At 39.1% G+C, this 15,059-nt stretch overlaps 1 protein-coding gene across 2 annotated transcripts in view; it reads left to right on the forward strand.

Moving 5' to 3' along the window:
- Window positions 1-14,742, forward strand: part of EIF2AK3 (eukaryotic translation initiation factor 2 alpha kinase 3) — an 81,812-nt gene extending 67,070 nt beyond the window's left edge. For both annotated transcript variants that reach the window (XM_019970273.2, XM_019970274.2), the window contains 4 exons: window positions 1,295-1,462; window positions 5,714-5,815; window positions 11,250-11,312; window positions 13,540-14,742. In XM_019970273.2, the coding sequence (XP_019825832.2) occupies window positions 1,295-1,462; window positions 5,714-5,815; window positions 11,250-11,312; window positions 13,540-13,740 (534 nt within the window). In that variant the 3' untranslated portion in view covers window positions 13,741-14,742. The remainder of the gene's footprint in view (window positions 1-1,294; window positions 1,463-5,713; window positions 5,816-11,249; window positions 11,313-13,539) is intronic.
- Window positions 14,743-15,059: the final 317 nt, after the last annotated feature.

The following is a 15,059-nucleotide window of genomic DNA, read 5'->3' on the forward strand; positions in this document are numbered from 1 at the left end:
CCAGGAATCCAACCTGATTCTCTGCATTGGAAGGCGAAGTCTTAGCTTCTGGGCTGCCGGGGAAGTCCCAGGGTGACATATTTCTTGTGCAGGATTTTGAATGTGAGGAGCCCATGGTTAGGTGTATCCAATGAGCAGCTGCATATAAGAGTTTAGAATTCGGGACAAAGTTTAGAATTTGGGACAAGGTATATGGGACCCTGTATTAGAAGAGACAACATAAGATTGTAGTTAAGGGAATTCCCTGGCAGTCCAGTGGTTAGGACTCTGCACTTTCACTAATGTGGGGCCCAGGTTCAATCCCTGATCAGGGAACCAAGATTCCTCAAGCTGCACAGCCAGGAAAAAAAAAAAATATATATATATATAAAAAGATTGTTGTTAAGAGCTCTTATTATTCTCCTTGACAGCCTACATTTCCCTTTTATAACAAGCCCAAAGGTCAGTCTGTTTCATTCCTTCACCATGTAGTAGTGATTTGCTACCGTAGGGCAAGAATTGGACACGTGGCAGTGGAGCAGATACCCTTTTCTCATGGAGCCAGACTGCCTGGGTTTGAACCTGCTCCACTCCTTACTAACTGGGTGACCTTGGGTGATTTACTTAGCTTCTCTGGGCCTCAGTTTTCATATCTGTGGAAGGAGGGACCAATAGGACTAAAAGGGTTATGAGTATTGCATGAGTTAATAATAATAAACAGTAATAAACCACTTAGATCATCTTCTGGCCTATTGCAAGTGCTCTGTGTGTGTTTGTTATTATTATAATCATCCTTTAGGTCAGAATGTAGAGGAGCTTGCCGAGTGTATAGAATAATGAGATTTAGTTGTTATGTGGCTGCCCGGATGGGAAAAGGAGTTTGGGGGTAAATGGATACGTGTGTGTATGTGTGTGTGTGTGTGTGTGTGTGTGTGTGTGTGTGGCTGAGTCCCTTTGCTGTTCACCTGAAACTGGCATAACATTGTTAATTGGCTGTACCCCCAATACAAAATAAAAAATTAAGAAAAGAATAAGGAGATTGAGGATTAAGTACCCTAGACACTAGGGAATGTGAATCTCTAAGGATTTATTTAAACAGATGTTCAATGAACACTTGCTCCCCTTGCCTTTTCTTTATTCACAGTACTTGTCTAGAATGAAGGATTGTTTTCATTTTCATGTTAGTCCATTGTAAAGGGAAAGATGCCTGAGAATATCGAGTGTCCTGTATTTATTTTCTGTAGTCATTTAAATAGTTCTCGTCCCTGTCTCTCCTCCATACACACCCACTGTGCTTTTACCTGCTTTTTCCCAGCCTTCCAACATATTCTTTACAATGGATGATGTGGTCAAGGTTGGGGATTTTGGACTGGTGACAGCAATGGACCAAGACGAGGAAGATCAGATGGTTCTGACCCCAATGCCGGGCTACGCCAGGCACACGGGACAGGTGGGGACCAAGCTGTATATGAGCCCGGAACAGGTGAGCTCTTCCTTTGCCTTCTGAGGATAAATAGATTTTTGTTAAAATAGTTTTTTTAGGTATGCTCTGTCTTTTTTTTTGGCCATGAAGTCTGGCCTGCAGGATCTTAGTTCCCTGATGATAGATCGAACCTATGCCACGTACTTTGGAAGCACAGAGTCTTAACCACTGGACCACCAGGGAAGTCCCTAAATAATTTATTAATGAGGATGGCAGCAAGCTAGATGTACCCCTGTGAATCTCCATCTGTGCTACATTTCAAATACCCAATAAAATAAAAATCTGAAAATGATGAAAACTGATAGTAGTGTTCCACAGGCAACACAGCTAGGGTGCAATTCCTGCAACCTGGATTGGGGGTGGATAAAGAAAAATATTCACAATGCATGAAATGTGCTTGCCTTCTGAACCAGAACCTGACAACAGCCAGAAATTTAGTGTTTATTTATTTTTGGCTCTGCTGGGTCTTCATTGCTGCAGGCTTTTCTCTGGTTGTGGCAAGCAGGGGCTGCTGTCTGTTGTGATGCGCAGGCTTCTCATTGTGGTGGCTTCTTTTATTGCAGAGCACAGGCTCTAGGCAGCGGGCTTCGGTTGTAGCCCATGGGCTCAGTAGTTGCAGTTCCCAGGCTCTAGATCACTGGCTCAATAATTGTGGCCCACGAGCTTAGTTGCTCTGTGGCAGGTGGGACCCTCCCAGACCAGGGATCGAACCTGTGTCTGTTACACTGGCAGGCAGACTCTTTACCACTGGACCACCAAGGAAGTCCCAGAAATTTAGAGGAGACTTTGAATGTCCTCCTCCCAAACCTAACTCTCATTTCCCCTTATGTGAACTAGGTAGGAACTGTTTTCAGAGACAGTTGGAGGTAGTTTAGTGAACTGCCCTCTGTGTTCATCCACAGGCATGGCAGGAAACAGAGGCGGACAGGCTGAGCTGTGTTGCCTTGTGGGAAAAACTGTAAATGGAATGGAGACCAGAAGTGGTGGGAGCAGGGCATCCTGGGAGATTGAGTGTAGCATCCCCAGAGCTGATGATATTCACAAGCTTATAGATGCTTAGAGGAGTGGTTCTCAGACTTTTTGGCCAGTGCCTGTTTATACTTAAATATGATTGAGAGCTTAATAATTTTTCTTGTAAGATTATATCTATCAATATTTGCCACATTAGAGATGAAAGCAGAAATTTATAAAATTTTAGTAATTCAATTAAAAATGACTGTCTTAAATCTATAAAATCTTCAAGATACTTTCTGGAAAATAAATATTTTCCCAAAGAAAACTAGTGAGAATAGTGGTATTTATTTCCATTTTTTTAAAGCTCTTTACTCTCTGACTTAAAAGGGTTAGATTTCATATCTGCTTTTGCATTTAATCCCTTGAACTATGTTATTTTGGTTCAAGTATATTAAGCAAATCTGACCTCAAACAGATACGCAGTGGGGAAGGGAGGAACATTTTAATACCATTTCCAGGTAGATATGGGCATCACCAAAACTCAATAAGCAAAAGTTTCTGAAGTTTCTGAAGAATCATTTGCCCTGTGGAATCTAAAACCATAGCAGTGGACATTCTGTATTCTGTTACTGTAACACCCATTTCACACTTTGAATGGACCTCTTTTTCATGCATGAGTTTTTAAAGTTGTGCGTTGGTCATTTGGAAATTATTGGGTCTCTACGTTATGTGTCTTCCAAAAATTGTCACAATTCAGTATTGTTGTTGTTTATTCGCTAAGTCGTGTCCAACTCTTTGAATGCCATGGACTGTAGCCACCAGGCTTCCCTGTCCTTTATTATCCCCCGGAGTTTGCTCAAACTCATGTCCATTGAGTCGGTGATGCCATCCAACCATCTCATCCTCTGTCACCCCCTTCTCCTATTCCTCTCAATCTCATATAATATTTTTAAAAATCATCAATATTTTAATATCACCAACCAAGCTCACCAGAAAGCGCTTTTAAGTATTAGGAAAGCTGTCAGGTTCCCAGTGATGGACACAAATTTTCCAAAATTCTGAAGTTCACTTCAAAGTTCAGCTTTTATCTTTGGCAACAACTGTCAGTTTTCCTTGAAGTGCCATTCTCACTTCATTCATCTTTAAGAAAATACTGTCAAGTATCCAAGTCTGAATAACCACAGTTGGTCTACCAGTTTTTCTTTCAAGTCAGAGTGGTGCTCGATGAGAAGTGCTCAGTGAGAAGTTCACATAGGAACTCGAACAATTGCATAAATGCTTTCTCTTGAGACAGCATTTTACTTCAGCGTGGAGCAGAACTGCTTTATGAACACTGCTCACTGTGTCACACAAAATATTAAAAAGATGCGTGCCTAAGGGGCAAGACATAATAAAATTAATCAGTTTTACTGCTTCAGCAAGGATATTTTAAGTGAAACTGTCCTTCTCTCTCTTACTTCCACTTTCTCTTTCTCTTTTTCTCTTTTCTTTCTTGCTTTCTCTTTCCCTCTTTTTCTTTCTCTTGCTGTTGCTTTCTCTCTCGCTTTCTCTTTTTCCTTTTCTCTCTTTCTCTTTCTCTCTCTTGCTTTCTCTTTCTCCTTTTCTCTCTTTCTTTCTCTTTCTCTCTTTGTATCTCTTACTTTCATTTTCTCTCTTTTTTCTGTTTCTCTTTCTCTTGCTTTTTCTTTCTCTCTCTTTCTCTCTGGCTCTCTTGCTTTCTCCTTTTCTCTTTCTCTCTTGCTTTTTCTTTCTTGCTTTCTTTTTTCTCCCACCCTACTCCCCCAGTATGTAAACTGAAGAACATAATTACTACTAGTATGGTTTGGTGCCACTGCCTTAATTTGTGCTAAGATTCAGCAGAGCAAATGTCAACACAGTGAAAAGACAAATCATATCTTAGAATTATTATGAAAATAGTCTTGACTTTGTAGACCTCCTGAAAGGATGTTGGGATCCCCAAGGATCCATAGACCACACTTTAAGAACCAATGGATTAGATTATCTTTGGAAGGTTTTATCAGAGACCAGTCATAGGAATCAGCCTTTATTTTACTGTTGTACAGTATCCTTCTAGACTGCCTGAGTTGTTTGCATTATTTAAGTGTGTTATTTTTCATGCTTAACATTTTCATTTTTTAATTTAATTGGTTTTTTTTAATATAGTCCTATACTTAGACATCTTGAATTTCAAGATAAAGGAAAAATAGTATTAAAGTATTTAGGTAGGGAAAAAAAGAGGTTACAGCTTAAAGAGCTTGTTTTCTGTAACACTCAACTCTAGAAGACAATAAACCAATAAGTACAGTTTTGATGAAAAATAGCTATGACCTGCAAATCATGTTTCTGGACAAAAGTCATTCGTGTAAAAGAAAATAGGCATTTTTAGGTAAATAAGAGTTAAAAAAAAATCTTGGTGCATTGGCTGGTGGTCCAGCGGTTAAGACTCCATCCTTTCACTTTTGGGTATTTGATCCCTGGTTGGGGAACTAAGATTCTGCATACCTCTAACTAAATAAAAAGAAATATTGATGTGAGTATTCTCAAAGTTCCGGCCTTCGTTGGCCTTTGCCAAGTGTCAAGTTATGTGGCTAGCTTCATTTTCCCAAATGAAAGGCTTCTTATGAGTCCTAGGAGGTCACTTTTAATTTGAATGAGACTTTTTAAGAGTCTGTTGGGTTGTAATTCGTTTGTTCCTTTTAGCAAATAAGTTCTTGTTAACGCCTTCTCTCTACTTTGCCCAGTTCTGGATGGTAGGAATACAAAAGAAGCAGCTCCCTTCCCTCCAGGTCTTTATAATCTAGTTGTGAAGAGTAAGAAATAACACACATGAAAAATACAGCCGAGAATGCAGAGAAGTCCATAATTAAGTGCCGTAATGAGGGCTAACCACAGTTGATGAGTGGTTTGGAAGATTTTCTCATGAAAATAGGTGAGGACTAAGATAGTCAGAAATGAGAGATTTGCTTTAGATAGTGCCGGCTTTGAAAAACTTCACCTCAGGGGTATGGGGGCAGCTTTTCCTGGCTCCTGGCTTCCGCTGGGCCTATTTTACTGATGCATATCTCAGTGCTATACCTGGGCTTCCTTCTGTGATGCTGAGTAGTTTAATTACTCTTGCTGTGGGTAACTTGAAGAAAAGAGGCTTCAGAGATGATTAACTCTTTGCTAACATTTTTACCTGCAGGATTACATTTAAACCAAGGAGGGACTAAGTCAGTGTTGGGATTCACTCACGCTATATGATCATGATACTGTCTCTGTGACTGTTCTCCTAATCTTCTTTATTTGGGATTTCAGATTCATGGCAACAGCTACTCTCATAAAGTGGACATCTTTTCTTTGGGCCTCATTCTGTTTGAATTACTATACCCGTTCGGCACTCAGATGGAAAGGGTCAGGGTAAGTTCTTCCCCTCCCCTCCAAAAAGGCAGAAGAAAATACTCTTCAATTGACAAAAGAATGAGTTGTAAGAGAAAAATAAGCTATTCTTAATACCAACAACTTGGTTGACTGCAAGTAGAAGAGAAATAATTTGTAGACTCTTTGCTTCCATTTAAAGCTCAGTCTTCAAAAATTATTGTGGTGAATTGTCTGTTTTCTTGCTGTTGCTTAAATTCATCATAACTTAACCATATTTTGCACTCAAATTTGTCATAAGGGCAAAGCTAGGGGAACCACAGGGTGGGGCGATGGTGGTGGTCAAGAGAATTTTCCAGAGAACAAATGACCACACAGTCATATGCTTAAAAGCTGAAAAACTAAGCGTAGTTAAGTTTTCTTTCCCCTCTCAAACTAAACCATGACTATTGCCTTTAAGGAGTATAGTACTGAAAGTCTTAAAAATAGTGCCTAGAATATATAAAGGATGACTAGAGTTCAACAACAAGAAACAAACAACCCTGTTAAAAAATGGGCAAAGGACTTGAATATATATTTCTCTGAAGATTACAGATGGCCAGTAAGTACAGCATCACTATTCATCAGGGAAATGTGAATTGAAATCACAGTGAGATACCACTTCACACCATCCAGAATAGCTATCATAGAATAAAATAAGAGCAGAAAGTAAGTGTTGGTGAGGATATGGAGATATTAGTGCTCTCGTGCATTGCTGGTAGGAGTGTAAAGTGGTACATTCCACTGTGTAAGACAGTGTGACCCATCCTCAAAAAGGTAAACATGGAATGACCGTGTTCTTCTCCTAGGTTCTACTCCTATTTCTCCAAGAGAAATTAAAACATAGGTCCACACAAAAACTGGTACACAGATGTTCATAGTAGCATTTTCATAATGACTAGTAGGTAGGAGCAACCCAGATGTTAATCACCTTGGATCCTGGCTTGGATCCCTTGTTTCCTAGATTTCATGTTTTGTTTTGTTTACTCTCATTATTATTACTCTCTTATTTTGCTGGAGCACATTCTGCTGTAAATTTCTCAGAAAGAATGTATGAGGGAAAATTTTAGAGTCCTCGGGTATCTGAAAATGTATTTTTTTTCCCTATCCTTATACATAATTGATAAATTGACTAGGTTCTAGTTCTAGATTGAAAATAACTTTCCTTCAGAACCTTGAGGGCATTGCCCCGTTCTCTTATAGCTTCCAATAGTGCTGTTGAAAAGCTGATACCATTTTGATGTGTCTTTTTTTTTTATATGGGGTATTTTGGACCTGTTATATCTTCCTTTCTGAGGGCTTTAGGGATTTAGTTTTTATCAGTGCCGTTGTGAAATTTAGTCCTCTCAGATCCTTTCAGATCTCCCCACCAACCCTGCCCACCCCCTGCTCACTTACTGTACTTAGCACTTGGTAGATTCTTTGAGTTAGAAGGATTCATCCTTCAGTCTAGTAAGTTTCTCATATTTTTCTTGGATAAATTCTTTGATTTTTTTGTTTTTTCTGGGACTCCTGACTTATTCCTAAAAATGTCTAATTTTTTTCCCTCCTATTTTCTATTATTGTTTTTTTGTACTATTTTTTGCAGAAGTTCCTTAACTTGTTCTTCTAACTTTTGTAATTCCTTTGACAATTCAGTTTTTATCGTCTAAGATTGTTCCTTTTTTGTAGTATTTGCACTCTTTTTACATGAATTCAGTCTCTTCATATTGCTGAGAATCTCAATTATATGTATGTATGTATTTCTTCCCCTATACTGTCTCTTTCCTTTTTTTTTTTTTAGCTTTCTGTTTGAAATTATTATAGATGCACAGAAAGTTGCAAAGATAATATAAGAAATACCCTCCATCTAATTTCTAAGTGTTATGTCTTACATAATTATAGTACAACATAAATTCGACATTGGTACTTTGTATTCTGGGTATTTTATCTCTTTATGGTTTCTGTAACCAACACTGCAGTCTAGATACAGAAGTGTTCCATCCCTCTTGCTACCCCTTTATAGTCACACTTACTTTCTCCCTACTAATATCTCTGAGTTTTGTAATGATTTGTGTGTGTGTTTCACATGTTGACAATCCTGACTGTTCATATTTAAGAATGGTGCTCTAAAATGGTAACCAGAAGTGGACATTAAAAAATAAACAAAAAAGGGAATTCCCTGGCAGTCCAGTGGTTAGGACTCAGAGCTTTCACCTGCTGTGGATCCCTATTCCATCCCTGGACAGGGAACTAAGATCCTGCAAGCCATGCAACCAAAAGAAAAAAACCCTGAAGTGGACATGACTGTTAAGTGTTATGATCCAGTGCTTTCTTCAGGGTGGAGGTGGGGGAGAACGAGTGTTAGCATGTTAGCATCTCCCACATGTTAGCATCTCCCACATGTTAGCATCCCCATATGTTAGCATCTCGGACTTTCCTCATTCTCTCCAGAGAAGAAGCTTCATTCTCCTGCTTGAGAAAGAATTGGGATGGATAGGGGTGGAGAGTGTCTTACTGTTGAAGATCTTCACTCGTTCTGTTTTCCATGCCCCCCACCCCCCAATTCATCCTCATGCCTCTGTTTGGAATGCCTTGGTTCAGTTTCTTCAAAGGACAAACCTCTGTGTCCTGTGAACAGTGAAAGCGTTAGTTGCTCAGTCCTGTCTGACTCTTTGCTATCCCATGGGCTGTAGCCTGCCAGGCTCCTCTGTCCATGGGATTCCCCAGGGAAGAATACTGGAGTGGGTTGCCATTCTCTTCTCCAGAGGATCTTCCTGACTCAGGGATTGAATCTGGGTCTCCCGCATTGCAGGCAGATTCTTTACTGTTTGAGCCGTCGGGGAAGCCCTTTGTGTCCTATGGGGGTATATAATATCACTTCATATACAGAACTTCCCACAGCTCTCCTACAGCCATCTTCATCCCTCACCCCCACCTCCTGCAGGTTCCACACAGCTAAGCAGTTCCCCATCTGTTGGCCTTATCCCCCGTGGGCACCCTGGTTTACCTTTCTCTGTTGAGCTAAAGTAGTTACACTATGTTTCCATCTACTTTCTCTCTCTTTCCAAAGATGTGATCTTTTCTTCCATTGCACTCATTTTAAAGATTTAAAATGTTTTTCCTTTCTTTGGAGTTGTTTTAGTGAAAATGTTTACTTTGAAATGTAGTTAAAAAAACAAATCTGCCATGTTTACTCTTTTTTTTTTTTTTTGGTTGCACTGGATCTTAGTTGTAGCACAGAGGATCTCTGATCTTTTGTTGTGGCATGTGGGATCTAGTTCCCTAACAAGGGATTGATTGAACCCAGGCCCCCGGCAGTGGGAGGGCAGAGTCCTAGCCACTGGACCATCAAGGAATTCCAGAAAATCTGCGTTGTTTAGCCAGAACCCCTCTGAGATTCTATTAGTGAATGTAAAAGAGACTATTCAGTGATTTGACCAAGATGTTTTTTGAAAAATTAATTTTATTGAGGTATAATTTACATACAGTACAGTGTACCCACTTTCTACATTTTTATGGGATTTTGATACTTTTAAACCTTCATGTAATGACCACTACATTCAAAATACAGAATATTTCTATCATCCCCAAAAGTTGCCTTTTGTTCCTTCCCAGTCAGTCTCCTGTTCTTTCATCCCATCCTGATTCCAAGCAACCACTCATCTATTTTGTCTTAGAAAGTTTCATATGAATGGAATCATACATGTATATACATTTGTGTCTGCCTTCTTTGACTCACCTTAAAGGTTTTAAGGTTCATTCATTACTCAGTGTGTCAGCAGTTTCTCCTTTTTATTAAGTAACATGCCATGGTATCTATACGTAGTTCCTGTGTCCATTTACCTGTTGGAAACACCTGTGAATAAAGTGGAAGTTGCTGTGAACATTTGTAAACTGGTCTCTTTGTAGACACACATCTGTTTTTCATTAGTCTTGGGTAATTAGGAGGTAGGATTGGTAAATTATGTGTAAATGGTTTAACTGTATAAGAAAGTGCCATTTTATATTCTCACCCACAGTGTAGGCGAGTTCTAGGTCCTCGGCATCCTTATCAACACTTAGGTTTTAGTCTTTACATTTTTTGGGTATTCTGATAGGAGTACAATACAATCAGATTGTGGTTTCACTTTGCATTTCTCTGATGACTAATGACCTTGACCATCTTTTCAAGTCCTTTGCCAAGTATATGTATTATGTATTATGACTAATTTATTCCAGCCAGTGGCTTCCCATTTCATTTTCTTAATGAAAGGGCAGCAGGTTAAAAAAAAAAAAAAAACATGTTATGGGATTAAAAATTCTGTGATTCAAGACTCAAGCATTTATCTGCACATTATTTGGTAGGACCTACCTATTAGCAGGTGAAACACTCCCTTCTATGGCTTGTGTCATAGATTCTTCTAGTGAAGTTTCTGTTTTCCTTTAGTGGGAAGTGACAAATGCCAGCCCAGTTCATGTTTTTGTTTAAGTACATTTTAGCTTATTTCTCACGAAATATGAAGACATACTTGCTTTATTTCATTTCTCAAAACTGATTCATTACAAAAGGAGTATCAGGGACTTCCCTGGTGGCACAGTGGTAAAGAATCCACCTGCCAATGCAGGGGACATGGGTTCAATCCCTGGTCCAGGAAGATTCCATATGCTGTGGGGCAACGAAGCCCCTGAGCCACAACTACTGAGCCTGTGCCTAGAGCCCGGGAGCCACAACTACTGAGCCCACGTGCCACAGCTACTGAAACCCATGTGCCTAGAGCCTGTGTTCTGCAACAAGAGAAGCCACCACAGTGAGGAACCCACACACCACAGCTAGAGAATAGCCCCCACTCGCTGCAACTAGAGAGAGCCCAAGTGTAGCAACGAAGACCCAGAGCAACCGAAAATAAATAAGTAATAAAAATGTTTTAAAGGAGTTTAAGGCACTGTGCCAAATAGTTTGCTTGAATTACCTCATTTAAGTCTCAAAGCAATCATACAAAGTAGACACTGTTATCCTGTTTGTATGAAAATTTCCCAAAAAGCTAGTTTATTTTTTATATTCAGAATTTAGCACAATTGACTTAGTTTACTTCACTCAAAAAGAACACTGTGTCCTTTTATATCAAATACAAGTGATCAGTGACTAGTAGAAAAAGTTACCCACTTAAGAACACAAATGTGTGTTCATGAATGATTGAATTATTTTTTATGCAGATCAGTCCATTTTCAGTTAAAATCCAGATGTCAGGATCATGTACAGTTCTAATATATGTAAATTATATGGTGATTTGGTGGCAGATAAATCTGTGCCCAGGAAGCACTGATGTGTAGATTATCAAGTCAGAAAAAGCTATTGATAAATTTTCTATCTACTTAATGTTCAGCCTTTCTTACAGTATCAAAAAATATCTCTGTTTAAATAGATTAACATATCAAAATGGATTTAAAGATAAGTAACACTTTTCTTTCTTTGCAGATCCTAACTGATGTAAGAGATCTCAAATTTCCACCACTATTTGCTCAAAAATATCCTCGTGAGGTTGGTATAATTCTCATCTTTTATTTTCTTTAAAATCTTACTTAGGATGTGAAGTCAGCAGTCAGCTCATCAGTTTCCACATTTTATAGATGAGGAGGCCTAAGGTCTAAAGAGGAAAGTGACCTGATCCCAACAACATACAACTTGTTAAACCAAAGGCTGGGGAATTCCCTGGTTAAGAGCGTGACCTTCCACTGCAGGGTTGTGAGTTTAGTCCCTGTTCTGGCAGCTAGGAGTCTGCTCCATGCTGCATGACAGCCCATTCAGGGATTGTAACAATCTTGCCTTTGAGTAGGGCTTCCCAGGTAGCTCAGTGGTAAAGAACCTTCCTGCCAATGCAGAAGATGCAAGAGACGCAGGTTCAATCATGGCAACCACTCCAATATTCTTATCTGGAAAACTCCATGGACAGAGGAGCCTGGCAGTCTGTATGTAGTCCATGGGGTCACAAAAAGTCCGACATGACTGAGCAATTGAGCATGTGCACACCTTTCAGTAAGGCTGAACCTAAAGACCCCACCTTCATAGGAATCAAGTTGCCATTATAATCAGGCCATTAATTTCTTTATCTTAATGAATTTGACACAGATCTTAAAAACCAGCTTCTTAAAAAAAAGTCACTCATTTCCCCTGATTTTGTGTGTTGGAATTATACCCCTCAGAGAAACAGTAAATGATTCAGAATAGTGGGAAGGGAAAGTTAAAATGGTCTTGATAGTGAAAACTGTGTGTAATGAACGTTTGAAGTTTCTTTTTGCAGTTTTTGTTTATTTATATTATGTCCACAAGCACATCACTTTAAAATTTACGCACTGATGGCTCTTGGATTTTCTTAGTAAATTCAGTTGAAGAAAATTAAAATTTGTGGCTAATTATCAAATTGGAAAAAGTCTAATTGATCTTTCAGTATTTTAAGTATATTGAAGGGTTGCATTAAAAATGAACTTTATAACAATATAGAGATATGCTAACTTAAAGTGAAGTTTATTTTACTAAAAATTAGTTTGTTGTATATTTTGCAAAGTGGTGAATCAGTTCCTGGGGGACTCACAAGAATCTGTGTTATATTAAAGTGGTTGGAAAAAAATCAGGAAAAGGGGCTAGGTACTGACCACTGGCATGATTTATTTTTATTTATTGGGGTATAATTGCTTTACAGTGTTGTTAGTCTCTGCTGTACAATGAAGTGAATCAGCTATACATTTACATATATCCTCTCCCTCTCGTATCTTCCTCTATTTGCCTCCTTATCCCACCCATCTAAGTCATCACAGAGCACTGAGCTGAGCTCCCTGTGCTATATAGCAGCTTCCCACTAGCTGTCTCTTTTACACATGGTAGTGTATGTACATCAACACTCCTTTCCCCGTTCATCCCATCCTCCCCGTCCCTCTGTGTCCACATGTCCCTTCTCGGTGTCTCTATTTGGTATGATTATTTTTTAATTGACATCTTTATTGAAGTAATTGTACATTCACATGCAGTTGTAAGATGAATTTATTTTAAAGGTCAGACTGTGTTTCAGAGATGTGATTTAAGGCCCTTTATATTAGGAAACAACCAATTAACCTGGAATAGTCCATGTGTATTTGGAGCAAGACTTGGCCAAACTATGACCCATAGGCCAAATCCAGCCTGCTACCTGTTTTGGTAATAAAATTTCATGGGAACACTGGCAGGCCCACCTGTTTACGTACGGTCTGTGGCTGCTTTTGTATTTCAGTGGCAGAGCTGAGAAGTTGCTCACACACAGATGTAGAGAACAAACATATGGACAAGGGAGGGTGAGGTGAGGTGGGTGGGATGGGGTGGGATGACTTGGGAGATTGGGATTGACATACATACCCTGCTGATCCTATGTATAAAATAGATAACCAGCGAGAAGCTTCTCTATAGCAAAGGGAACTCTACTCAGTGCTCTGTGGTGAGCTAAATGGGAAGGCAATCCAAAAAAGGGGGGATATATGTGTACCTATAACTGATTCCCTATGGAATCAAGTGGCTCAGATGGTAAAGAATCTGCCTGCAATGCCAGAAACCCAGGTTCGACAACGTTCAGCACAACTAACACAACATTGTAGAGCAACTGTATTCCAATAAAAATTAATTGAGAAAAAAAGAGAAACTGGCTCACCAACTTAACATAGTTATGGAAACATAATATTTGGTGGACTCCTGATTTAGGCAATGGTTTAGTGGCCATCACAAAACAATTTTTATCTTTCAGTATGCCATGGTGCAAGACATGCTGTCCCCATCCCCTACTGAACGGCCAGAAGCGGCGAGCATCATTGAAAACGCGATCTTCGAGGACTTGGAGTTTCCAGAAAAGACACTCCTCAGACAGAGGTCTCGCTCCATGAGCTCGCCCGGAGCAAAACATTCAAGACACTCCAGCAGCCCCCACAGCCCTTTGCCCAGCAATTAGCCTTAAGTTCCGCTCTCGCCCCTAACAAGTGACGTCAGAATAGCCTGCTTCAGAGGAATGTTGCTTTTCCAAAATCGCAGACTTGAAAATATGGTTCTCCACTTGATTTTGTTTTAGGCTGCCTTTTCTAAATCAGATTTTAAACTGGATTTTGGAGCTCACACCTCATCTGAGCCAACTTTTGATTTTCGCTCCAGTCGAGGGGAGGGCTGTCACATGCGGTCCTTTCCCTCGTTGGTCTGTTGAAACTGGCTGGCCAAGCATTCTGTCCTCACGTTTTGCCTAAGGAGGTAGAAGCAATCCCTAAAATGTACAGAGAGAATTACGAAATGGAAATATTTTTATAGTACAGAAAAATGAAAGTCCCTACATGGTGGTAACCATATTGTTATAGAAAGACGCTTTCTAGAGAGATAGTGGAAGTTTTAAGACTGATTTCAAAACAAAGCTGACTCCCATTTTTGTCCCTGGTGGGTGAATTAGGAAGCTGCATTATTTTGGAGGACAAGTAGTACAAATTATATAGCTAGTTTTCTAGGGTCATTTGTAGCATTAAATAGCTTTATTCCTCAGATAGTTCTAGGGAGAAAGGTTTTTAAGGGTTTTTTGTACTTTTACCTCCAATAAAAGGAAAATGAAGCTTTTTGTGTAAATTGGTCAAAAATTCTGGCTTGGAGAAGGAAAAAAAGCCGTAGTAAGAAACAAATCATATATTACAACTAACTGCTTCAATTATGGACTTTTTAAATCTAATGAAATCTTAAATGTCTTAAATGTAATACTGTAGGTTGATACTGTCTCAGAACTGATTGTAGATAACAGTTTAATCATCTAACTTGCTAACATGTTTTTATTTTTCACTGTAAATAAGTTTATTTTTTATTTATAAAAATTCTGAACTCAATCCATTTGGGTTGGTGGTGTACAGAACGCACTTAAAAGTGTGTTAACTATTGTGACTTCTTTCAAGTCTAAATGGTTTAATAAAACTTTTAGAAATGATATATGGTTGATTCTTATTTGAGGGAACTAGCTCCAAAATGGAATTTTTCAGATTTTAAAATGGGATCATAGGTCTCCAAAGAGTCATAACCCTACTCTCAAGAAAACTTATTCCTTATAGATGATCTTATTTACAAAACAGAAATAGAGACACAAATGTTGAGAAGAAACATATGGACATCAAGGGCCAGGGAATGAAATGGGAGACTGGACTTGACACATATACACTATTGATACCATGTATAAAATAGATAATTAATGAGAACCTACTGTGTAGCACAGGGCTTCCCAGGTAGCTCTGTGGTGAAGAATCTGCC

The sequence above is a fragment of the Bos indicus genome, chromosome 11 (genome assembly GCF_029378745.1).
Source record: "Bos indicus isolate NIAB-ARS_2022 breed Sahiwal x Tharparkar chromosome 11, NIAB-ARS_B.indTharparkar_mat_pri_1.0, whole genome shotgun sequence".
NCBI lineage: Eukaryota > Metazoa > Chordata > Mammalia > Artiodactyla > Bovidae > Bos > Bos indicus.